Source organism: Salvia miltiorrhiza, chromosome 2, assembly GCF_028751815.1.
Source record: "Salvia miltiorrhiza cultivar Shanhuang (shh) chromosome 2, IMPLAD_Smil_shh, whole genome shotgun sequence".
Taxonomy (NCBI): Eukaryota; Viridiplantae; Streptophyta; class Magnoliopsida; order Lamiales; family Lamiaceae; genus Salvia; species Salvia miltiorrhiza.
In genome coordinates, this window is record NC_080388.1 from 53,233,074 (window position 1) to 53,257,413 (window position 24,340).

At 34.1% G+C, this 24,340-nt stretch overlaps 1 protein-coding gene and 1 long non-coding RNA gene across 2 annotated transcripts; one reads left to right on the forward strand and one right to left on the reverse strand.

The window, feature by feature from the left end:
- Positions 1 to 220: 220 nt before the first annotated feature.
- On the reverse strand, positions 221 to 2,820 carry LOC131010199 (uncharacterized). The gene is made up of 2 exons (XR_009096506.1): positions 2,555 to 2,820; positions 221 to 508 (listed from the first exon to the last, which is right to left on the reverse strand). It is a non-coding gene; the product is annotated as an uncharacterized LOC131010199 (long non-coding RNA).
- Positions 2,821 to 8,213: 5,393 nt separating this feature from the next.
- On the forward strand, positions 8,214 to 11,765 carry LOC131010187 (uncharacterized). Its single transcript, XM_057937613.1, has 6 exons — positions 8,214 to 8,679; positions 8,945 to 9,148; positions 9,658 to 9,731; positions 9,803 to 9,906; positions 10,026 to 10,091; positions 10,965 to 11,765. Exons 2-6 carry the CDS (start codon positions 9,081 to 9,083, stop codon positions 11,220 to 11,222), a joined length of 570 nt encoding a protein of 189 aa, XP_057793596.1. The 5' UTR covers positions 8,214 to 8,679; positions 8,945 to 9,080; the 3' UTR covers positions 11,223 to 11,765.
- Positions 11,766 to 24,340: the final 12,575 nt, after the last annotated feature.

The window sequence follows — 24,340 nt, forward strand, 5'->3', positions numbered from 1 at the left end:
TATATAAAAAAAATCATTGGCGATGACTACAAATTTAAATATTAATATATTTTTTTTAATTTTTATAAAGAATACAAAAATTTAGAACTTTTGATTGGTGGCTTAAGCCACTCCCTCCTCCGTAATGGTTCCATGATCCATCACTATATATTTCGTAGACAAAAATTGTAACACCCCAATCCGTGAAGGAATAAATATAATCGACGTGTGACTAATTAATAGAAATAAACAAGGGAAAAACCTTGTTGAAACCCGAATAATAGGATGGTAAGTCGGGCTAGACCCCTTTGGATCACAAATTTTGTTTCATGCTTCTGATAACCAGTATTCATTAGCATAAAACTAGGAGTTAAGTGTTTAAGCTCAATCAAAGATGTCATTCTAAATCTAACATGAAAGTCTTAAGTTGAGAAAACAAAAAACAAATAAGAGTTATTGCTACATCGGAAGTCTAAATAAGAATTTGAACACTAGCCTCAGCTCGTCCCGTCAGCACCGACCAGCCAACCTGAAAATATTTGAAAGTATTTTTGGGCTAAGTACTAATGTATTCAGTGGGCAAGCATTTTCATAAACATTTCGTATTTTCGTAAAGACAGTTTATCCAATTATACTTGACATAACTTAGAAGGTTTTAAATTGAAAGAACTTCTAAGCATGTTAAAATATTTTCTTTCATTTGTGCGCACATGTCACACTCCCTTTCTGTTACTCGCTGTGATCCCGGACCTTTTAGCCACCGTCGGATCTATTTCTCCCATTTACTTGAACTTGGGGCATAACCCAGACAAGTTTCATTTGACCTCGGAACGCTACCCAGGCAGGCCTTACATTACATGCTCCGGAACACATCCAGTCGAGCACCCTTATAACGCTTCTGGTTAGTGCCCGATGGAGATCAACCCATCGAGTCAGCTAACAAGTGTACATAATTCTCAAACAACGTGTTAGGTCATAAGAGAACCTTAATTGATTAACTTTACGCGCCTTAAACAGAGCAGAGTACACATAAACATTTTATTGGATAAACAGTTTGCATTTTATTGAAATATTTAGAGCTTAATAACTCAATCATACTTTATACATTTGGAAAGTAAGTCCACCTGGTTAGGCAAAGCCTGAAGATCATAATCACATATAAACCTATCTTGGAAAAGCAGCGCTAATCCCCCTGGTCACAAAGCCTACAAGAAATTCTATTCCTAATAGGTCTCGTGAAGCTAATCTTACTTCTTAGTGAGTGTACTAAACATTCTATGATTCATCACGCCGGATTTTCAAATTTTAATAATAAATATTGAAAACTAAAATCTTAAGCTAAAGACACCAACAATATCCTTGCTTGGTTTTCTTTGATAATTGGATTTATGAAAACCAATTTAAATCATCGTGCTTTCATTAACAAAAATACTTAATGCAAATTATTTCATGCTTGCTCATATAATACGTAATTACACTTAATATATACACATAATAATATTAATATTAATATGTAATCAATCTTTAAAATAATTAATCAAACTCAAATTAGAGTCTAATTAAATAAAATAGGGCAGTCTAATTATAAAATAATTGAGAGTCCAACACATTGAATTAAAACTGCAGCCCAACCACTTAATAAATATGCAGAAGCCTAGATTTGAATTAAATCAGCCCAAGACATATAAAATAAACATGGTCCAAAGAGATTAAAACAAAAGCCCAACTGACTCGGCCCAAACCTAAGCCCAACACAACACCCCATTTTTCTTCTCCCTCTTTCTGCCGTTCGTATCTCTCTCTCTCAGTTCTCAAATCTCTCTCTCGGTTCTCACACTAAAACCGCTCCATCCCTCTCCGCCAGAAGCTCTGCCGCCGCGGAAGCTTGCCGGAGCAACGGCGATAGGCCGTCTGATACTCTCAGCTCTCCCCTCTCTCATCTCCCTCATCGCACCAACACCCACAGACGCCTATCCCTCAAACTCTCTCTGTTCTCCGGCGATGCAACAACAAGAAGTCACTGCCTTCTTCCCGGTGACAACAGTCGCGAGCCCCACCACCTGAACCTCCTCTGAATCTCCGGCGGAGCTCCCTCCTTTGGGAACCGCCACTGACACCTCCCCTTCCTCTATTTCAGCCGCCGCTGCCGTCCGTATCTCGGACAACCGGCCGCCTGGACCCTATCCCCCCCAAATCGCTCCACCTCTCTCTAATCTTCCGGCGATGGCAGAGCCGCCGCTGGCAGCAGCAGCCACCGCCTCCCTCCTTATTAACTATGCTAAACCAGACACAAATACAACCCAAATTCTCCCTCAACTTTCGCCCTTCGCCGGACAGCAGCGGCGGGCCGCCGCCGTGCCCTGCCTCTCCCTCATTCTCTCGACTTTCTCAGCTAGCAACCAAGCAACCCGACTCGACACAGCAAGTCCAACATAAAGGGAAAATCATGCTTCAAGACTCATCTTTTATTCTATTTTCATTGAAACATTTAAGCTTATGCAGTTCAAACTTGTATTTGTTGGTTTTCCAGTGCGATTTATAAAGCTAAAGTAAAACATAATTTAAGTTGGTAAACCTTGAATGACAGGGCTGATCGTTTGCTGCTGAAACGTTGAATAAGAGGGGTGTTCATTTGTCGTTGAATTGTTGAAGGAGATGAGCTTCAAGTATATTTTGTATAACTTGGCTTATGAATCTGAGTTTCTTTCTTGCGGAGTGATACGTGGTGAGTGATCAAATAATTTGTGTTGAGTGGAAAGGGTAGAAATCTGGTTGATGTAAGACCATGAGTTAGCAGTTGAAAAGGCTGAAATGGTGTACTTGGGTGAAGGGTAAGAGCATGAATGCAAATGAGTTTTCCTTTTTCTTATTATTACCCAAAATCAATTAAAATTTTAGGTTCAAAATTTAAAAACATCAAAGTTTAACACAAATAAATAATTTTAGTCCAACACGAACTATAAACTAAATCTCTATAAATAATCTTAGCATATAGAATCAATCTATATATCGCATAAGAGCATCCACCTTGGCTGACAATTGTGGTCTCCACCACTATTGCACTCACTCTCTAAAACAAATCTATTTTCCCAATTACTATAATGTGCCACGTGGATAATAGGGGAGTGGCTTGCACGCGCCCTCCCCTTTTCACCATTGCACCCGGAGCGAAGGGGTGCTCCGAGTTCGTGCACCGCGGGTGCAGCATTGGTGGGGGCTCACAAAAAGGGGGCTCGCACCCACTATTGAGCCCCCCATTGTTGATGCTCTAAACGTTTTAAGTAAATATGCAATGTATAAGAATTTAATTATGCTTAAATTACAAAAGTTTTCGTAAATAGTTTTGTTGGAATTAAAATAAATTTATTTTCATTCTCCGACGTGAATCGTCTCAATTTTAAGTCCAAAATTATTCTAGACTTAGCTAGGGAAAAACGGGGTATTACAAAAACATTTGGGAGGTGTTTCGTTTTTTGGTTATAAGATATGACTGATAAAATAATTCATCTTATTAAGTGTTTGATTTACATAATTGTATTTATGATTATAATTTAATTCGTATTTAATTATACAATTGAATGATTATTTATCAATTTAAAATTAAGTAAATTATATAACCATTCCTCTATTTCTATCAATTTTATTTATCTCATCCAACAAACTAAATATACTTGTACGCATTCCCTTGATTTATTCATTGATCATAGAATTTGTAAGACTAGCAAATTGGATGGTATTTTTTAAAAGTCAGTGCTCATGCACTGATGCACGCTAGGTGATTTGAACATATAATCTGTTGAATGTTGATTGAAGTGAAGGCATTTGTATTTGGACAGAAGTAAATTTATAAATCGAGCCAGACTATAAATTAGAGGATTTATGTTTAAATTGATGTTACTCATTATATTTTAAATAACAATTTAATTTTCATTTCGTTGCAATTTCCAGGTCAGACTTTCGACAAAATTATTAGAACCTACATGGCAGCTAAAGATATTTTCGTGAATCATTGGTGTGTTCGCGACGTGAAAACATGTACTCTCTTCGTTAGGGGTGGTAATATGGTTTCGGTTTTCTGGTTATAACCGTAATTGAACCAAAATTTCGGATAATCCGATTAACCGATAATCGAAATTTACGGGTTCGATTCGGTTATCGATTTTAGCTTCAGTTGGAATTCGGTTAATCGATTTAAACCGGCCGGTTAAAACCAATTAATCAATCAATTTTTTAAAATGCAAAATATTATATTTTATTTTAAAATTAAAATATACCTATATTTAATATTTTAAAACATACCTATTATTGATGTATCACTAATTTCCCAATTCCTAATTTCCTATTGAGTGAATTTTTATTGGAGTAAGTATGTAATACTAGTAGGTTCTGCCCAAGGTTATGGGAAGTCTGCATAGTCCAGCAAGCATAGCCTCCTTTCAAAGGAGTTCCTTCTTTGTAAACGTTCTAAAATAACAAAAAAAAATTACTCCCTCCATCCACTAATTCAATACCTACTTTTCTTTTTGGTCCGTCCACCAGCTAAAGGCCTATCTATTTTTAGTAAATTTTTATTCATGTTTTAATTGATAGGTCCCAATAAACAATACACTTTTCCCAACTCAACTAATAAACAATACACTTTGTGGGTCCCTTTCTCCAGTCAACCAATAAATAATACATTTTGTGTGTCTCTTTCTCCACTCAACTAATAAAAATACACTTTTTAAAAAAAAAATCGTAGTTTGCCTCTTAGGTCTTGAATTAGTGGACGGATGGAGTATTATTTTTCATAGGAGGGGAAGTATAAATTATAGAAAAAATATTAACTGCCAAAAATAAACCAAAATTTAACCTATTTAAATTTAGGGTTAATTGCCCATAAAATACTGAACTTTTATCCAATTCTAGTTTTGCACACAAACTTTGAATTGTGACGTGATAATTATTAAACTTTTGATTTTATCTGATTTTGTTACTAATCCAAATTCCGGCCAAATAGCAAGCTAATATATATGGTGTGCCAATTTTGACGTGACGTATTTATTATTGCGTGACAATTGGTTGACAAAATAATATATTTTTTAATTTCTTTTCAATAAAAAAAGAACACAAAGCAAATAACTCAAATTGTCAATAATTTAATATATCAAATCAAATAAAAGTATTTTTTTAGTTGAATTAATTAATTGAATAAATTCGATAATAGTAAGGGGATTCTTCGAATTTAGATGCGTCAACCAAAAAGCATTTTAATTATCAATAACTTACTGTATAAAAAATTTATTTAGCTAAGTAATAAAGTTTATTAAATTTTCATTATCTAAAGATTAATTTTTTTTATAAACTATATATATTTATATTATTTGAATGACTTCTATTTTATACTCCATATTGGAGTAATCAGTTGTGTAATAGTGAACTAGAAAAAATTGATTTAAACTTGAGAATTAAAAAAAATATATACTATTATTTGATTTGATGTATTAAGTTATTGACAATTTTGGTTATTTGCTTTGTGTTTTTTTTTATTAATAAGAAATTAACAATAGATACGTCACGTCAAATATTTTCACGTCATATTAGCTTGATATTTGGCCGAAATTTGGATTAGTAGCAAAATCAGATAAAATCTAAAGTTTTATAATTTTCACGCTACATTTCAAAGTTTGTGTGCAAAATCAGAATTGAAAGAAAGTTCAGTATTTTATGGACAATTAACCTTTAAATTTAATATTTCTCCGACTAGAAGCCCAATTACATAAGCCCAACTCTTCAGCCCATTCAGAAATCCTCTTATTTTCTGTATTGTTATCATTAAAATCGACTGTATACTAGTTAATTAAAATCATAAAATGACTGGATTTTTTTATTATAAGGCCATAATAAAAAAATATTAGTAAAACATATTTGTGTTGATTTCCCCTTTGAAAACTTTCTTTTTTTCTATAAAAAAAATATAAAAAATTATGAATAGTTCTTGGGGTGATGAACGGGTCGGGCACGGGATAACCGTATCCAAAATTCGGGTATCCGTACCCAATATTTGACATTTATGTTACCCGTATCCGAATCCGAACAGTATTCGGTTACCAGTTAAATAGGACGGGTTATATGGGTTGGTTAAACGGGTAACCGAAATACCATTAAACAAATTTTAGCTATGTTAGAGGGTAGCCATTTAATAGAACTTATTTAATTAATTCACCTTCACAATTTCTCGTGTGATGATACCATGAACAAGTTAATGATTTCATTGAGTTGAGTTAATACTTTAATAGGGCTTATTAGTGTATTATTGATTGTTCTATTATATTTGATTATTTATAAGTTTATTTAATTATTAATTTTTAAATTGATACATTTTCTTTTACGTAAAGTTGTAGTTATATTATAAATATCAAATTAAATATATGTATATTAATAAAATTATATTTTATAATTTTAAAATTAATTAAAACGGTTAATCGAGTATACTCAATCGGTTATCAGGTATACCCAATAACCGAAAAATCTCAATACTCATACCCATAACCGTACCATTTAGTCAAATATCGGGTATTGGTTACCTGATAACTGGCGAATTTCGATTCGGTTCGGATATAACCAATATCCAATATCCAAATATGCAGCCCAATTGAATATAATAATCTACTACTAGTGGGAGCTGATTTGATTGGCATTTGAGTAGTGCATTTGTCAAAATATGGATCTTGAGGATTGTTGAGCTTTGTGTTAATGAAATTTTCTATTTTTGGGCCTTTTTTATGTGTCCTTACAGAAATCTTGGCCATTGCAGTGATTTAAGGTGGATTTTTGTTGAAGGATGCCCTCGAATTTTGGCAATTTTTGATGCAGTTTGGAGCGTTTTTGGCATTTTATGGTAGTTTTCCTCTTCTTTTTTTGGTCGGATCGATTTTGTACAAAATATGGATGAAACCGAACCGACTGAAGTTTTTTAATTTAATAAGTTATAATATATATATATATATATATATATGTGTGTAGGGTGTGGTTCTAGAGAGAACTACATTATTTGTGAGAACGTGAGAACCATCAAATCTAATGCATCCACTGTAAAAATTAATGCATTCGCTGTTAAAATTAATGCACTAAAAAAATAAAAAAAAAATGCTCCCTTCAGGATTCGAACCCAGGATCTGCATTCATCCAACAAGATGATGCATCCACCGTAGATCTTGATGATCGAATGGCTGAAAATGGTTCTCCGGTCTTCTTTTATTTATGGTTCTTTCTTGAACGTCTCCCTATATATGTATATATATATGTATATATATAGTTACAATTTTATCATAATTGAAATTGGTCAATGGATAGGTAAATTTTATATTTATGGTTAATATTTGAGTTAAGGTTTGGTTTAACTTATTTTGTTACAAAATTCTCATTAACTGTCCCCTTGGGATGGCCTAGTGGTTGGGGTGGTTGCCTGTTGTCCAAGAGGTCACAGGTTCGAATACTCTCGGCCACAATAACCACTAGGTAGGGTGTGTGTGTGGTTTGTATTATTTATAATGTAATTTCATCAAAAAAAAAATTCTCATTAACAGGAAATACGTTTCTAAAATAAAAAATTTAAATATTATATCAAAGTTTGGATAAACCGAAAACCAAATCGAAACCGAAGTTTAAGTATGGTTTGGATCGAATCGGTTGGAAAGAGAATTTTGGTTCGGATCGGTTGATATTTTTTAAAAGTTTGGATGATTTGGTTTTAGGAGTTCGGATCGGTTTTCAACTGAACCGACCGATTGCTCACCCCTAGCGCAACGAGCTTGAACGTTTAGCTTATTAATTAGTTAGATGAGATGAGTTAGTTATTCTGTTAAAAGCTGAGTCAGCTTAATGACTACAAGAAAACTGGTCGGACACCGACGGAAATATGTCCGTCATTAATTACCGACGGAATTAACAACGGATTGACGATGGATCTTCAATTCTCGATTAGACGATGGATTTACCAACGGAATACCGACGGAAAATTTCCCGGCTAAATTCCCGATGGATTTACCGACGGACGGCCGATGGAATATTAACGACGGACGTTTTTCCGTTGCTAATGTATTTTTTTTTTTAATATTTTGAATTTTTAAATTAAAAATACCGATGGAATCTCATTCGGTCGTTAGTACCGACGGAAATTAATCCGTTGCTAAATTATTTTTCAATTTTTGCAGGTTTTTTTTGCTAATAATATTAAAACTTAAAAAAGCGGCCTTCTTCCAAAGGCATCAGTCACGCTTCTTCCTCACTTTGAAATCCCTAAATCCCTAACCCTTCTCAAAAGCAACAGTCGCGCCGCCCACCACCCTCCTCCGCCACCATCTCCGCCGGAAATCAGTCTCCTGCAGACCGCCGCAATCTCCGCCCTTGCTGTGAAGTCGCCGCTGCCGCCGTCCCTAAATCCCTAACAGTCGCGCCGCCCACCACCCTCCTCCGCCACCATCTCCGCCGGAAATCAGTCTTCTGCAGACCGCCGCAAACTCCGCCCTTGCTGTGAAGTCGCCGCTGCCGCCGTCCACTCCGATCTGCTGGACTTCCAGAGAAGGCGAAGTCTCCGCCGCCTGCCTCCGCCGTCCATTCCGGCCGCCTGCGTTGAACCTACCGCCCTTGCCTCCGTCGGCCAATCTATCTCCATCGCCTCCTTCATTCTGAGCTCAGAAACGCCCCAAGCAAAATCTGGTGAGTAGAGATTTTGCTTGAATTGTTTTTAGTAGACTATTCGTTCTTGAATTGAAGAGACTGTTGAGCTTCCAGTTATTTGATTTTGATGTTTCTAAGTTTATAAAAATTTATTTGTGTTATGTCCCCTTTGAAATTCTTTATTTTGTTTCTATTTGAAAGATTGAATTTAATTGATTTATTGAGTAATAATCTAGTTTTGGGAGCTCTTTGAATCTTGATTACTATTGAGCTTTATGCTTATGAATTTTCTTTTTAATTGTAGAAATCTTGGCTATTCAAGTTATTTATGAATTTACTGGTTGCCCCCTTCGTCGAAGTTTGGGACTCTCCATATTTAAACAGTCACTGAAGAAAAGATAAAACAAGATTTTTCGGGTCGTATTGTCTGGTAGAGAGAGATGGTGGTGGCCTCTACAGCAAACGCCTTCGCTAAGGAAATGAGCATCAGAAAAAGAATTGCCAGCATGTATGTGAAGTTTTTCTTTCTAGGGAACTGTTTGAATGTGTGAATTCTTCGTATATAGATCCGCTTGAATTTATCTATTTCTTTGTTTTTATCGTTGTGGAAGCTTTGGTGTACTTACCTTTTTTCCCTAGAATTTAGTTTGATGAAACAGTGTCTGTAATTTAGAAGATAAAAACCAATGTGTGTGAATATATAACTGATTTCTGGTTTAGTATGACTTTTTAGTTTGTGGAAGTTGTTAGAAGAAAGTTTAATTTGATTCATGGATATGATGTTTGATGTAGTGATTTACGGTTAACTTGATTTAGTATTAAATCTTGATGCATTAGGGTCGAACGTATTGTATGACATAGTATTTACGTTTCGGTCTTCGTGTGTTGTGGAATGGTGGACATGAGTGCAGATGTTCTTGTTGTTGTTATCTTCTCGAATTTCTTGAGTTCTTGTATTTATCTTTGAGAATCCTCGTATTATCATTTTTTTGAATTTCTCAAACACTTTTACCACAGATACAATAAAAGAGAAGAGGACTTCCCATCGTTGCGCGAATACAATGACTACTTGGAAGAGGTAGAAGATATGAGTAAGTATATCGAGTAAATTGAAATGCACATTGTTGTATCAGCATCTGATTGAAAATGTACTTGCTTGCAGTAATTAATTTAGTTGAGGGGATCGATGTCCCTGCTATCGAAGCAAGAATTGCTGAGTACCAGAGAGAGAATGCTGAGCAGATCATGAACGCCCAAGCTCGCAAGGTGCTTTAGGTTCTCTTTCTTTAGTTCGTTGTTTTATGCTAAAAACGCTATCACGTAAGCTGTTACTTTGTTGTTTCGGTCTTTTCTCATTACTTACTTAGTGTTATATAATGAAGTAGGCTGAGGAATATGCATCTGCTTTAGCAGCAAGCAAAGGACAACTTCAACCGACGGGCATCGATCTTGTGAGTTTTCTCATAGTGTAAAAGGATTTTGGTTTCTTTAATCTATCCTTGATTTTCCTTTCCAAATTTTTTTTTCTTCTTCTAAATTTACCTATATTTTTCATTCGTCTTTCTCCAACTTGTTGAGTCAAACCCTTTATGTTCTTGTGAATAACTCTTAAATTAGCTTAGTAAACTGATACAAAGTTAAGCTCAAAGCAATTATGAAAGCAAGTAAAAAACATGAGAATTGGTTACCTAGTTTGTCTCCACGAGACTATGTGTGGGGGCGCTGCTAAGCTAGGGATTTCTTTCACTTTGGATACTAAGGCGGCTATTTATACTGGGAGAAATAGCCCCACTCCGACCTTAATTAGGATTCGCTTGAAATTGACTAAAACCCCCTTACTAACAAAAATGGCTTAAAATTTGGGGCGGGGGCTCCCGCCTCTGAACCCTTGCTATAGCGTGGTTGGATCCTCAGTCCTGTCAAGCTCCATAACTCGACACAAACTATTTGAAGGCCAAAGGTTTCTTGATTTAACGAACATTGCTAAATTTGGTCATTTTTGTAATCATAGTTGCCTAATGTTAAGATAGTAGCCATACAAAATGATTTCTCAAACTATTCTTTCTCGATAACGGGAGTATTATTTGTTTTAAAGAAATGTGACGACATATCTCATTGCCGATATAACTGGTCAAGAAAGATTCCGAAACTTGTGCTCTTTACAATACAGTGTGCAACATAAAAGGTTCGATAATTAGTTCTATCTTGAATTGAATTTTTCCCCAAATGTTATGCTATGATAATAATGTACACATATATTATGTATATCAGTTATTTTGGAAATCTCCATACCATTTATCTCATTTTTCACTTCATCAATGCAGTCCTCCAGCTCCCAAGCAGGGACGAGCAATGTTCCCCAGGGGCAATATGCACCTGCTGTTGCTGGAGGAATTGCACAGCCTCGGCCGATGGGCATACCTAACCCACTCGGCTCGGGTCATGACATGATGGGACTCGAATATGAAGACGAGGAAACCATGAGAATCCGAGTTGAGAAGGCCGCTAGGGCGGGTGGATGGAGTTTCGAGATAAGCAAGAAAAGGGCACTTGAAGAAGCTTTTGCTAGCATTTGGGTATGATCTTCATACCTGCCCTTCACATAACAAATTTTTGCCTTTTTTTTTTTTGGGTGACGGGAGCTATCTTGGTTTCGTTCCGGGAGATGTTATTTATTCAATGTTGCAGGAGAAACATGTCGAACTGATTTTAACAGTTTCTACCTTCATAGTAGCACATGTTTTTTTAAATGACGTGGGCTATCTTTGGTGCACTGGGAGATTTGTTGTCATTCTACGTTGCAGAAGAAAGTACATTGAGCTGATTTTACTTGAGTGTAACCTCTTGAGTTTTTAAAGTTGAAAGGTGAGTTGCATATATTTTTTAAGAAAGGCCGAAAGTTAGGGAAACAAATTATGATTAATCCTGAATTTTATCTTCGATTTTTTTTTTTGTTCAGTTTTTAGCTTTTAGATTTTTAAATTCGACGTACTTTATGTTATGTTTTAGTTTGTAGATGTTTGTTTTTTATGAAGAGTTTGTGTTTGACATTGTTATAGTACTTGTGGCTTGCATTAGTAAGCTCCTATGTCTTATCTACTATACAGTGATGATTTTATGTTGTATGTTTGAGTTCAATTTATTAATTTATGATTTTGAAATGTCTAGAATCGAGCCAAATCAATTACTCCATATCCAATAGAATAAAACTGATTGCTAATCCGATTTATCTATAAAGAGATGATTAAATAAAAATGTTATTCATGTAGTACAAATAATTTGGACCCTTGATTTCTATATAATTTACAATTGGCATAATCGGATATTTTACCACTTATATAAAAATGTATCATTCTCCCGTCCATAAAAAGTATGACACTTTTATCGTTTTGAGTATTCATAAAATTGTGACACTTTTTATTTTAAGACACGATCCTAATTTTTTTTTAATCCTTACAGATACCTCTAAAACAATTTTTAGTTCAATCTCAATCACTCATTTTAAATTTTTGTAGGTTCTTTTTTCACTAAATAAAAATCACCACTCATTTTATTAAAATTTATGCTCACCAAAAGTATCATATTTTTAATGGACGAATCGAGTATCATGAAGCGCATTGTGTTGCATTATTCAACCCAAAAGTCAATCATGGTCATTCATTTAATCAATATTTATATATCATATTGATTTCTAGTTCATACATTAAGAATAGTTCTTATAAGAATGCATTTCTATATGTATGTATATATAGATATAGTTTTTTTTTTTTGTAAATTAAGGTTACGTAAGGCTATTGGGACTTTTGTAATAAATAGTTTATAAAATAATATTCCCCATGTTCCATTAGAAATGTCTCATTACTTATAAATACGAAGATTAAGAAGTGTGTAATTAATAGATAAAGTGAGTTGGTGGAAAGATTGAAATAAATTGAGATTTGTAAAAGTAGATATAGAAACAAAGTGAGGTGGGTGAGCCCATTAGTTAATGAATTTAATTAATTCCTTAATTATTTGCCAAAAAATGAATGAGATATTTATAATTGAATATTTTATTATGAAAACTGAGACATTTGTAATGGGACGGAAAATAATTAATTATGATAATCTATTAGAATTTTTTAGACTAAATGGTAGATTTAGAATTTAAGTTTTTGAGTATATAAATTTAATGTATTTATTAGTTCATTTTCGAATTAAAATGAATTAAAAATAAATGAATAAAGATTAGTACATGTAAATCAGGGAAATGTGGTTATCCAACATTGAAAAAATAAAGAAATCCTAAATTAATTATAAGTGTTGTTCTATTAGAAGAGAATAATAAGTGTGCACCCTATTAGGTCTTTTGTGTTAGCCTTTTATAGCTAGAACTATAGCACCATCAGAGTCCGAGCACACGGGCACGGGCACGTTGTAATGGAATTCAAGTTCGAGCACGGGCATAGGCACGTCGCAATAAACGCATTGAGGTACACTTCACACGTGTACATCGCCACGAGAAGCATTGAGAATATTTTAATTTCTGTGAAGTCATGCAAGCGGCTTGCGCTTGTCCTGGTTCACTCATAGACGCGTGACATGACAGTGATCGGATATGCATGTGCAGAGGTGGCGCAAGTTGCGCCACATGGCGCATAGGTGATGGTGGTTGACATATGCCTGACTTGTGGCACACTGAACCGACATATCAGTTTGGGTTGGTGTTAGGGTTTGCACTTGTTTGGGCATACCAATCCCACGTGTTGAGGTTCACACCCCTTCACCAACATACATCTTCCACCTATAAATTGAGGGCCCTGGAATGCTCAGAATCACTCATTCAATGTACTGTCGATAGTCTTCGAAGCATTTTTCATTATATTAATCTAGTTCGAGTCCTAGGAAAATACTCAGTCACCAATATTCAGTAGTTCGCTGGAACATCGTGCTCGTGGTGTGCAATGACTCGAGTTCAACCAAAATTGTTGTATCTTGGAGAGATGATATGCTGCAGTTTGTGTGCACAATATGACAGGGTAATATTATCTTGCGGAGATAGTGTCAAACACTAGCCTCAGTTCATTCTTGACTTATTGTTATTATCGTATATTTCATTTTCAATATATATTTTATTTTACAATCGCAAGATAATATTTTATTGGAAGATGGAGTCGTCTGTAGGTATCAAGAGGCCAATCAAATTTACTGAAATGCGCACCACTTCGAACACTGGCATTAATTAATGTTGTTTTACCTAAGGCATTGTGATTAGCAAATTCCTGACAATTTCCACCTCAGGCTGAAAATTAGTCGATGATGACGAGAACAATGCCAAGACCACAAAAGAAGGTGAGATGTACTGTCTAGCTTCAGACTTGAACGTTGTCTCCACAGATCAATACGAGTCTTTTCTACTTTGTTTTGTCCTCACTCACAAGAGACCTAAGAAACTTCACATGGGTCACCTATCATGGAATTGCTCTAAATCAAGCACGCTTAACCTTGGAGTTCATTTCATGTGGTTACTTAACCTTGGAGTTTCTTTCATGTGGTCACTAGAAAAAAATATGCATCTTGTTGATATGAATAGCACATATCAAATCATTTATGCTATCCTCGAGTATGCAGTTTCATTTATGCATATTCTTGGAATCTCCTGTTTTTGGTGTGTTTCGGTTCGTTTATATTCCACTTCAAATCATTATTAGGAGACGCTATTTGTTTGTTCCTTGTGCACCGACGATCAGTCCTTACTTCTACGTCGGGTGTCCCATGTGCACCAACTTCCGCTTTGTTCGTCTTCGAACGCACCGTAATACGAGAGGTTCGGCTCCAATAAGCCTGTGATGATCCGACTCCAGACTTGACGATTGTCCTCACAAATCAACACAAGTCTTTTCTAGCGTGCTTTGTCTTCACTCGTACACTCCCAGAGAATAGGGGTGAGCAAAAAATCCGAAACCGAATAACCGAACCGATCCAAACCGAAATTTTAAAATATGGTTCGGTTTTTTTCGGTTTTTTCGGTTCGGTTCGGTTTTTTTTTTCATAAAATTTCGGTTTTTCGGTTCGGTTCGGTTCGGATTTTTTAAAACCGAACAAAACCGAAAAACCGAATTATATTTATAATACATATATATATATATAAATATATATATATATATATGTATAATATTTTAATTATAATTTTATAATATTTAACTTCTAATATTTTTTTTTGGAATTTTCGGTTTTTTTTCAAAAATTTCGGTTTTTTCGGTTTTTTTTCGAAAATTTCGGTTTTCTTCGGATTAATTCGGTTTTTCGGTTCGGTTCGGTTTTAATTATAAAAAATTCGGTTAATTCGGTTCGATTTGTTCGGTTAATTCGGTTCGGTTCGTTTTTTTTTTAGAACCGAACTAAAATATGGTTTGGTTTGGTTTTAGCAAAAACCGAACCATATAACCGAATGCTCACCCCTACCAGAGAAGCTTGTCAAGGGGTCACCCATCGTGAAAGTGCTTTAAGCTAAACACGTTTAACTTTGGAGTTTTTTCCACATGGTCAGCAGAAAAGAAGATGCATCTTGTTGGTATGAGTAGCACATATCAAATCATTTAAGCGTTCCTCGAATATGTAGTCTCATTCCTGCATATTCTTGGAATTCCTCTATTTCGGGTATGTTTCAATTCGTTCGTGTACACATCTGCTTCGAAGTATTATTTGAATCTGCGATCACTCCTTACTTCTGCCTCGGACATCACATAATTTGTTGGAATTTGTCGAGACTAAATAGTATATTTAGAATCTACATTTCGAGCACATAAATTTAATTTATTTATTATTTCATTTTCAAGTTGGGATAAATGAGCAATTAATGCATAAAGATTGATACTTGTAAATGAGGAAAATGTGATTATACCACATTGGAAAAAAAATGAATAAGTCCTAAGCTATTTATGAGGCTTGTCCCATTAGAAGTGAACAATCAAGTGTCACCACTATGGTGCACCCAACCTTTTATGTTAGGCATTTATGGTTAGCCCTATTTCCTACGAAGATGGTGCATAGCACCACTAGAGTCCGCACATGTGGACGTCACACTTGTCGCAATCGGTGCTTTGAGATGCACTTAGCATTGTCGTGAGGAGCATTGAGGAGCCTTGAGTTTTGACAAAGTGATTCGTGGAAGTGGCTCGATGGTGGTTCGATCGTGGCTTGCTCTGGTCCTGGTTCACACATGGACGTGTAACGTGACAGTGATGGAACACGCAGTGTAGAGATGATGACAATTGTGCCACATGGTACATAGGTTGTGGTGGTTGACGTGTGCCTGACCTAAGGGTGTCAATTCAGGTCGGGTACCTTACCCGAAATTTACGGGCACCCGAACCCAAAAATAACCTCTATCTAATACCCGATTTCGACACAACGAAACATATCGGGTACCCTAATACCCGCATACCCGCAATTTTTTTAAAAAAATTATGCCCCATTCACTATTCACTGCATAATACCACATAGACATCGCTTCATTGTACCAATAGTTATTATTCAAAGAAATGACTGCACAAACAAGGGTTGAATCACTAGAAATTATTCTCATGTTTCCAATATTTACCTTTTCTTGATTTTAAATGAGTAGATAACGAAAGGCCCATGATTATGATTATTTTTAGTGACAAATTTGATTATATGCTTCCACTTAGAGAGATGTAAGTATGATTTACTCCTCCGTCCACGATAAGTGCTGTGTGGATGGGAGGACACATGTTTTAAGAAAATATTGGGAGATGAGTATAAAGTGGAGAAAGGGTCTTATCGAGTTGATTTATTAGGTAATAAATAAATGATTTGTAAGATGAAATTTTTAAATATTATGTGTGAATGATATAAGTATAAGAGTATATGTCCTAAAATAGAACGACCACAGTTATTGTGAATAGACGAAAATGATAAAAATACCACACTTATCATGGACAAGTGTTCATATCATTCATATTGTTCTCTTCCTTCCTATGTTCCTTACGTGCAGATGTAATTAAATACATCAACCATGCAATTTGTAGAAATTAAAGCAAATGCCTTCTGACAAGGTGCACTGTTGATTTCAGTTCAGTTCAGAACGTATGGTTTTGTCTAATTTGTTGTTTTTTTTTTTTCCAATTTCAAATAATGAAATAAAATAAAATTATTAATAACCTATTAAATTAAAAAAAATGGGTACTCAGATATACCCAATACCCGATGAAATAACTCAGTGAATACCCGATGCATACTTTACCAAGTATTGGGTACTCGATACTCGCTCGGGTATCGAGGTCGGGTCGAGAATATCCGACATTCGCTACCCGTTTGGAAACCCGTAGCCTAAGCCGACGTGTCGATTCTGTCCAGGGTCTAGGTTCGCACCTATTTGGGCATGCCAGACCCACTTGTTCAAGTTCACACCCTTTCACCAATAGACATATTCCACCTGTAAATAGACGCCCCCATAATGGTCATAATTAGGGGTGAGCATAAACCGACCCGAACCGAAAAAACCGATCGAACCGATCATTTTTGGTTTGGTTCGGTTTTTAGATTTTTGGGTCGGTTTTCGGTTCGGTTTTTGAAAGTGTAAACCGATCAAATGTCGGTTCGGTTTCGGTTCTCGTCCCATGGTTCGGTCGGGAACCGAACCGAACCGATGCATACATATTTTTTATTAAATATATTATTTATAATATATTTAATATACGAAAATATAAATACATAATTAACATTTGAAAACCCTAAGTATTGTGAACTATCCGCCGCCCCACTGCCTTAGAAGTCCTGTAACTTTACTCAGCCAACAGCCTCCCTTCGTCCTCCTATCCCTTCCTCCTGCAACTGCGGCGCCGCCGGGCGGGCGACACCACTCATCCTCCGCCGACGACTAGCAGTAGGCCAGCGCAGGAGCATACCGGCGACATTGACGCTGACGCAGCAGCAGACCAGCGAGGCGGCGGCTCTGCCCTTCTCCCCCGGCTTTTCCTCCGCCAGCAGCCCGCGTCCGATGACGATGCCCTTCTCCCCCGACTTTTCCTCCTCCGCCAGCCTGCGTCGACGCTGCCCTTTCACCCGGCGTTTCCTCTGCCGCCATCCCGCGTCCGACGACGCTGTTGCTTGTTTATTTTTTTCTGGGTGATGCTGATAGGTGATGCAATTTTTTATTTTATTTTGATTTTGTTTAGAGATGATATAATGTGGCTGAACTTGGTTGAAATTGCATGATTGAAAAGAGAAAAGAAAGATAAATAATTTGGTTTGGTTCGGTTACCGACCGAAACCGATCGGTTTAGACCGGTTCGGTTTTGGTCGGTTTTTGACCTTTCAGCGGTTCGGTTCGGTTTGACCATTTCACAGTTCGGTTCGGTTTCGGTTTTTATAAATTGGGTCGGTTCGGTTCGGTTTTGAACCGATGCACAGCCCTAGTCATAATCACTTATATTGTACCATTTCGATCATCTTCGAAGCATCTTTCATTAAATTCATCTAGTTCATGACCTAGGAAAATATTCAATCTCGAATATCATGACCTAGGAAAATATTCAATCTCGAATATCTACTAGTTCGTCGAAACATCGATCATGTAGTTTGCAATGATTCGAGTTCAACCAGAATAATTGTATATTGGAAATAATTTGTTGCATATTTTGTGCATTATATAACAAAACAATATTATCTTCCGGAGATAGTGTCCAACACTAGCCTCAACTTACTCTTGACTTATTATTATTGTCATATTTTCTTGAATTTATAAGCTTCACGCAAATTTTCAAATATTGTGATTATGATATTATTCTTCTTATTGTTTTTTTATAATTACAAAATTCCTGCACTGCAACAACATTATTTAGTAGTGGCACAATTTTAGTCATATCAAGAGATATGTCACTAAACTTGTTACATCTTTAAATGTAACAAAGTTTAGCTACACCCACACATGTATCTATATACTTTAATTACACATAGAAATGTAATTAAATTTTGTTACATTTAAAAGTGTAATAAATTTGTGATGACATCTATCCATGTAACAAAAGAGTAGTGATTTTCGGACACTGCAGTGTCCGGACACTGCATGAAAAACCGATTTTTTTAAGGTTTTTTGATTGAGCCGATTTTTTGCTAATTTATGGTTTTACTAAAATATCATTTCCTTAAATTTCTCAACTACTTTTAATCTTTTCCTAAATATATTTTATTTACATTTTTATTTTCTGTAAATTTCGTTTTTTTTTTCGAAAAATATTTTTTATTTTTAAATTGTTTTCTTATTTTTTTTATCGTTTTTTTATTTTTCTTTTAAAATATTCTTTCCTTAAATTTCTCAACTACTTTTAATATTTTCCTAAATATATTTTATTTACACTTTTATTTTACCTAAATTTCGTTTTTTTTTGCCTTTTTTTTCTAAAAATATATTTTATTTTTAAATTGTTTTTTTTTTATTTTTTTATCGTTTTATTATTTTTCTTTTTAAATATTATTTCCTTAAATTTCTCAACTACTTTTAAAATTTATATTTTTTTCGAAATTAATATTTTAGTTGTTTTAAGAGTAAATTTTTATTTTTTTCCAAAATTATGTTTTATTAATTTGTTTCCAGATTTATTATTATTACTATTATTATTATTATTATTATTATTTATTTTTCGAAATTAAATATTGTTTTCAAAATTTATTTTTTTCCGAAATTAATATTTTAGTTGTTTTAAGAGTAAATTATTTTTTTTCCCAAAATTATGTTTTATTAATTTGTTTTCAGATATTTTTATTATTATTATTTATTTTTCGAATTTGTTTTTTTGGAAATTTATTTTTTTCCGAAATTAATATTTTAGTTGTTTTAAGAGTAAATTTTTTTTCCCAAAATTATGTTTTATTAATGTTTTCCAAATATTTAGGGATTCTCTTAAAAATAATCATAGATTTGTTTCCAGATATTTTTATTATTATTAATATTTATTTTTCGAAATTACATTTTTTTTCGAATTTTTTTTGAAATTAATATTTTAGTTGTGTTAAGAGTAAATTGTTTTTTTTTTCAAAATTATGTTTTATTAATTTGTTTCCACATATTTAGAGATTATACTAAAATAATCCTAGATTTTCATTCTCCAAAGATTAATCCTATATTTGATTCCAGTAATTTAGATATTCTCCTAAAATAATCCTAGATTTATTTCTACATATAATTTATTTTGTGAATGTTATGTTAATTTTTTTATTTTTACTAATTTAGAGATTCCTTTCAAAATAATTCTAGATTTGTTTTCATTTATATATTTTATTCGAATATATTTTTAAAAATAACATATTGAAGATGATTTTTTTTTTAAAAAATGAAATACAATAACAAAAAAATAAAATTGGAAGAAGTTTTTTTTTTTTAAAAAAAACCGAAATAAAAGCAAAAGTTGCGAAATTTATGTTAATTATTTTTATTATTACTAATTTTAAAGACTCCCTTCAAAATAATCCTATATTTGTTTTCATTTATATATTATTTTTTTTAAAGAACATCTGGAAGATTATTTTTTTAAAAAACGAAATATAATAAAAAAAGAACGTTTGGAAGAAGATTTAAAAAAAAAACGAAATAAAAAGAAAAAGGTGTGTTTGCGGGATTTTAACCTGAGACCTCAATAATATGTGAGTAATACTTTGCCACCTTGTCCGGTAGTGACAAACGCATTAGTTATGCGTTAGAAATAAATTAAAATGAATCATACTATGGGGCATCGATTGAAAAATTAAATAATATATACTTAGATTAAATATATTATAATAATTGGAATAATGCGAATAAAGTTTACTTAATTAATTGAAATAAATTAATGAACTTGAAAAAAAGAAATTGTGAATACGTTGGGATATTGGTCGGAAAAGTATATAACATATCATTGAAGATAATGCATTGTAATATTGTATTGATGTCGATTTGATAATAAGATAATGAACTACTATAGTGTAAATAATGATCAGAGGGGCCCTCAATCTCCCCTCGGTTTCTGCAAATTTTGAACATCATTTCAAACCCTCGAATGGGGTTTCTAAGCAAAACTTTCAAGTTAATCTCAGGAGCACGGTGGATGTCCCTGCTGCACCTGTTTCTTTGAATTCGACTGAACAACAGAACGTTTCATACGCTCGGATTACTGCCCCTCAAACGGTTCGACAGCCGGATTTACCAGCGCATAATTTTCGTGCCCTACGTCCGGTTAGGCATGGTGATCAAGGTACTCTTGTTATACCACGTGATATTCAGGATTCTCAATTGAAGAAGTTTAAGCATGCTCTTATAGGCAGACTTTTGTTAAATAAAGGCGATAAGCCGAGGCAATCTCGTGAGTTAAAGGCGGAACTTCAATCGCTTTGGAAAATTTCTTCTCCCTGGCACTTGATGCCGATGGGAAAGGGTTACTATACTCTTAGATTTCAGTCGCAAGAGGATAAAGCCACTGCCAAAGCTAATCTTTTATGGAATTTATCTGTTGGATCGCTTCGGTTACGTGATTGGGTACGTTTCTTTAATCCCTACAAGGAATCTTCTTCTCTCGCTCAGGTGTGGATTCGGATTTATCATTTGCCTGTGGAGTTTTGGCATCCTGAAATTATTTCGGGTATTGGAAGTTGGCTTGGACAGCCGTTGAAAATTGATGGAAATTCTATGACTGAAGATGTAGGACACTTTGTGCGTATGTTGGTTGAAATTGATTTGGCACATATTTTGCCGATGACGCTTAATATTGATGGAGGGGACCACGAGTTTTCGGTGGAGTTCAGTTATGAATATATACCTATTTTTTGTCATCGATGCAAGATTACGGGCCATTCGATGGAGAAATGTCGCAATGGTGACAAATCACAGGGAAAGACAACAGATGAGGTGGAAAAGAGGGACAACGGACCGGAATGGCACGCTATCGGGAAGGCGGTGGTACAAGCTTCGGTGTTGCATAACACTGAGGCTTTGGAAGCGGTTGATAATAATGACTCCTCGGATCATTTACAAGTTACATCTGTTAAAGCTGTTGAGGTGAAGTCTGCTCTGACGGAGCTTGCTCAAGTGGAGCAGACCACGGTAGAGCAGAAGTCTGGGAATTCCTTTGCCCCTTTGGTGACGGCGGAACAATCAAGCGAAATGGCTGACCATACAGTTTACGGGCCGAATACGGCTGTTTTGAAGCAGATTATTCAGCCAGCTAATAGTGACGAGGAGGTGGACGAGGATCTTGAGATGGACACCCCGTCTGGGAAGAATGTTAAAGACTCTCCTACTCCAGATTTTGCAAGTCGTATTAATCGGTTAGAGGAGCAGGTTAGCCAGGGAATACAATTACTTGTTGATCAAGCACCGCCTAAACGACGGGGACGTCCTCCAAAGGGTATGGAACGCACGCGCGTCCCACAACCTTTGGAAGATAGCATAAAGAATCGACTCCGTCATGCGGAGGAAATGAGTTATAAGCCGAGGGAGTTTGTTATCGATAAAAGCAGAAGTGCTAGTATCTGTGTTATGAATAATATCTCCAAAGGACGTTGGTCGGATGAAATGGAGATGGACGACTTCTGCAACAACATGGATCATTCTTGAGATTGAGTTTCTGTACGCTGAAGTTTTAGGCTTTCTGCGTTTCCTTTTTTTGTTTTTTTTCTTTCTTTTGACGAGCTCCTTCTCGAGCCTCGGGCCCCTTGTTTGCGTACTTGTGCTTTCACTGGTTTTTCCTTTATCTTTTTAATAAAACTTCAATTTAATAAAAATAGTGTAAATAATGATGTCGAAATAATTATACTAAATGAAATAATGTTGAACTAATTGATTGAATGAAATTAGTGAAGTCAATAACTATATGACATGACATATATATGAAGACAATGTATTATATTTTAGTATTAAACGCGATATAATTATAAGAAATAATTATACTCAACGTTCATCAATTTGAATTTATTAATTCAAATAAATTAGTGAAGTTGATAAAAATAAAAAATAAAACAATTAATCATATGATGGGATTTTGATCGGAAAAGTATGTAACATATACTTTATTTGATTATATTATAATAAAGTATTGTAATAGATATCACAATAACTAAATAAATCACTATTGTGTGATTAATGAAGTTGAAATAAGTGTATTCAATGAAATAAAGTTGAATTATTTAGTGAATTTGAAAAAAAAATGAAATAAATTGAATTGTATAAGATATATATGTAATGAAGGAAATTTTATTAAAAATGAAAGAATATATATGTTGGCCAATTAAATGAAGACATATATAATATTAAATATATTATAAATGAAGGAATACGTATGTGGGCAATATAAATGATGAAAATTATAAAATTAAATATTATATAAATGAAGGAATATTTATATTGTATAAACAATTGAAGTTGTTTTGCCAAAAATAAAATTGCCTATAATATATTATATTTTAAGTAATGTATATTTTGTCAAAACAATTGAATATGTTTTAGCCTAAAAAACATAAAATTGCATAAAATATATTATAAATGAATAAATATATTACTCAATGGATTTTTTTTTTTGATCGGGCAAAGTCATGTTAGATGTAGTAATTAGTTCCCCCCATCCACTCCAAGAACCACCTTATCTCTCCATTCACCAAAATCCACCTTATATCTCCAATCTCCAATTCGCTCCCAAGAGGGATCGAACCCGGGTCACTTCACTTAAGGGAGGACCCGGTGGCCAGTGGGCTAAGCCCCCTGGTTTACTCAATGGAATTATGTTGTGTAATTAAAAATCTTACTTAAACAAAATGAATCATACGATGAGACATCGCTCGGGAAACTATATAACATATACTTGAAGAAAATGTATCATAATATAGTATTGATGTCAATTTGATAATAAGAAAATGAACTACTATAGTTTAAATAATGATGTCGAAATAATTATACTCAATGAAATAAAGTTGAACTAATTGATTAAACTAAATTAGTTACATTTTTAAAAATAAAATGAATCGTATGATGGGAAATAGATCGAAAAAATAAATAACATATACTTTATTAAAGGTGATGTAATAATAAGAAAATGAACTACTACTGTGTGAGTGACGATAAGAAAATTAAAATAAATGAATCAAACGAATGGATTTTGTTTGGAAAACTATGTACCATATACTTTGTGAAGTCGGAAAAATTATATTCAATGAAATAAAGTTAATAAATTATTTGAAATTAATTAGTGAATTTGGAAATAAAATTAACATATAAAACTATTTAACATATACTTGAGGGAAATACAATGCTTTATTGAAAACAATTAAACGTGATATGTCAATAAGACAATGAACTGCTATACTATAGTTTAACGAAGTCGATATAACTATTTGTTATAAAATTATGAGTTATTAATTAATTTAAGTTAAATTTGTGAATATAATATATAAATAAATGAAATAAAGTGAAATGATTCATACAATTGGATTTCGGCCGCGACACTATTTAACATATTTTTGGATGAGAAAGAATGCATTATACGATGGCATTTTGCAATGTATTGAAATTAATTATTGAATTTGGAAAAAATAAAAAAATTTATACGATTGGATTTCGCTTGCAAGACCATTTAACATATACTCCCTCCGTCCCACGAATCTTGACACGTTTTTCTTTTTGGGTTGTCTCACGAATCTTGACACGTTTCCTTTTATTTTATCAATTTTATACTTT

What these genes read in the sequence shown, in the direction of transcription:
- LOC131010187 (XM_057937613.1), top strand. Translation starts at nt 9,081, where the DNA reads ATGGTGGTGGCCTCTACAGCAAACGCCTTCGCTAAGGAAATGAGCATC. An exon ending in AGAAAAAGAATTGCCAGCAT is followed by an intron (nt 9,149 to 9,657) that starts GTATGTGAAGTT and finishes CTTTTACCACAG; the next exon opens with ATACAATAAAAGAGAAGAGG. An exon ending in AACCGACGGGCATCGATCTT is followed by an intron (nt 10,092 to 10,964) that starts GTGAGTTTTCTC and finishes TCATCAATGCAG; the next exon opens with TCCTCCAGCTCCCAAGCAGG.